The sequence below is a fragment of the Sinocyclocheilus rhinocerous genome, unplaced genomic scaffold (genome assembly GCF_001515625.1).
Source record: "Sinocyclocheilus rhinocerous isolate Xijiao unplaced genomic scaffold, SAMN03320098_v1.1 scaffold2501, whole genome shotgun sequence".
NCBI lineage: Eukaryota > Metazoa > Chordata > Actinopteri > Cypriniformes > Cyprinidae > Sinocyclocheilus > Sinocyclocheilus rhinocerous.
This window is the reverse complement of record NW_015660599.1, coordinates 1-1,125: the sequence shown is the minus strand read 5'-3', so window position 1 is coordinate 1,125 and position 1,125 is coordinate 1. Positions and strand designations below refer to the sequence as shown.

General features: G+C 33.7%; 1 protein-coding gene across 1 annotated transcript in view; it reads right to left on the bottom strand.

Moving 5' to 3' along the window:
- Positions 1 to 922, bottom strand: part of LOC107725338 (epidermal growth factor receptor kinase substrate 8-like protein 3) — a gene marked incomplete at its 5' end in the record, with an annotated part of 9,603 nt that extends 8,681 nt beyond the window's left edge. Inside the window, 2 exons of the mRNA XM_016534576.1 lie at positions 623 to 781; positions 858 to 922. Of these exons, the coding sequence (XP_016390062.1) occupies positions 623 to 781; positions 858 to 922 (224 nt within the window). The remainder of the gene's footprint in view (positions 1 to 622; positions 782 to 857) is intronic.
- Positions 923 to 1,125: the final 203 nt, after the last annotated feature.

Genomic DNA, 1,125 nt, shown 5'->3' with positions numbered 1-1,125 from the left:
ATAGACATCTTTAAATAGAGCAGCTACACCTCCCCCTCTCCTAACAGTCCTGCAAACACTCATGAAAGTAAAGTTAGGAGGGGCTGTTTCATTGAGGACCGTTGCACTGCAGCTGTCTTCTAGCCATGTTTCGTTTAGAAACATAAAATCCAGGTTGTAATATATGCATAAGCAATATATGCATATGTAGAAAAATAATTATTATTTCATATATGTTAAGATATATTAAATACATACTGTATAATTATAATCTATTTAATTTACATATATTATTATTAATATACACAATATAAAAATATGCATATCTATATAATGCATTGTTTGATTTCATATTGATATAATCTTTATAATGAATAGAATATTTCAATTATATATACATACACTATATACTGTATATATATACATATACTATACTATATATACAATTTGATATACTATTTAATAATAATAAATGTTATAATAAATATGAAATTATTTTAATAGTATAATTAAACATTATTTAATATAAATACATAATATTTATGATAAAATATAGTATTTAAAGGATATATAAATAATAAAATGTAATTAATTTATATGCATTTATTCTATAGTGATAATTTACAGAGATGTTTGTTCTGACCTGGGTCTCGATGTCGGCGAGCAGCAGCGCTCCGTCGCGCTCCTCCAGCAGGACGTCCTGACCCCACACTCGGCCCGTAGCAACCAGATACTTCAGCCGCTCCAGACAGTCGTTCACGTCACACAGCTGCACACCATCCAGCTCACAGGTGAACAGATGCTGCGGAGCACAGAGTCACACATCACAGCTCAGAGGAGGAGGAGGATGATGATGAAGAAGAGTTAGTCATCCTCACCTCCACTCTGTGCTGGAACTGATGCATCTGTCTGTTGATGGAGTCGGCATATTCCTTCCTCTGATCTACGGAAAACACACACACGTTGACTATATCACTGAGCTCATCTCACTGATTTTATATCAGGTTAATGATATTTTATATCTGCTGACCCGACAATTAAACAAAACCAACACAGAAACAGGTGCAAAACACTAGATTTATATTTTTACAAACACACAATAACACACACACACACACACACACACTCTCTCTCTCTCACACACAC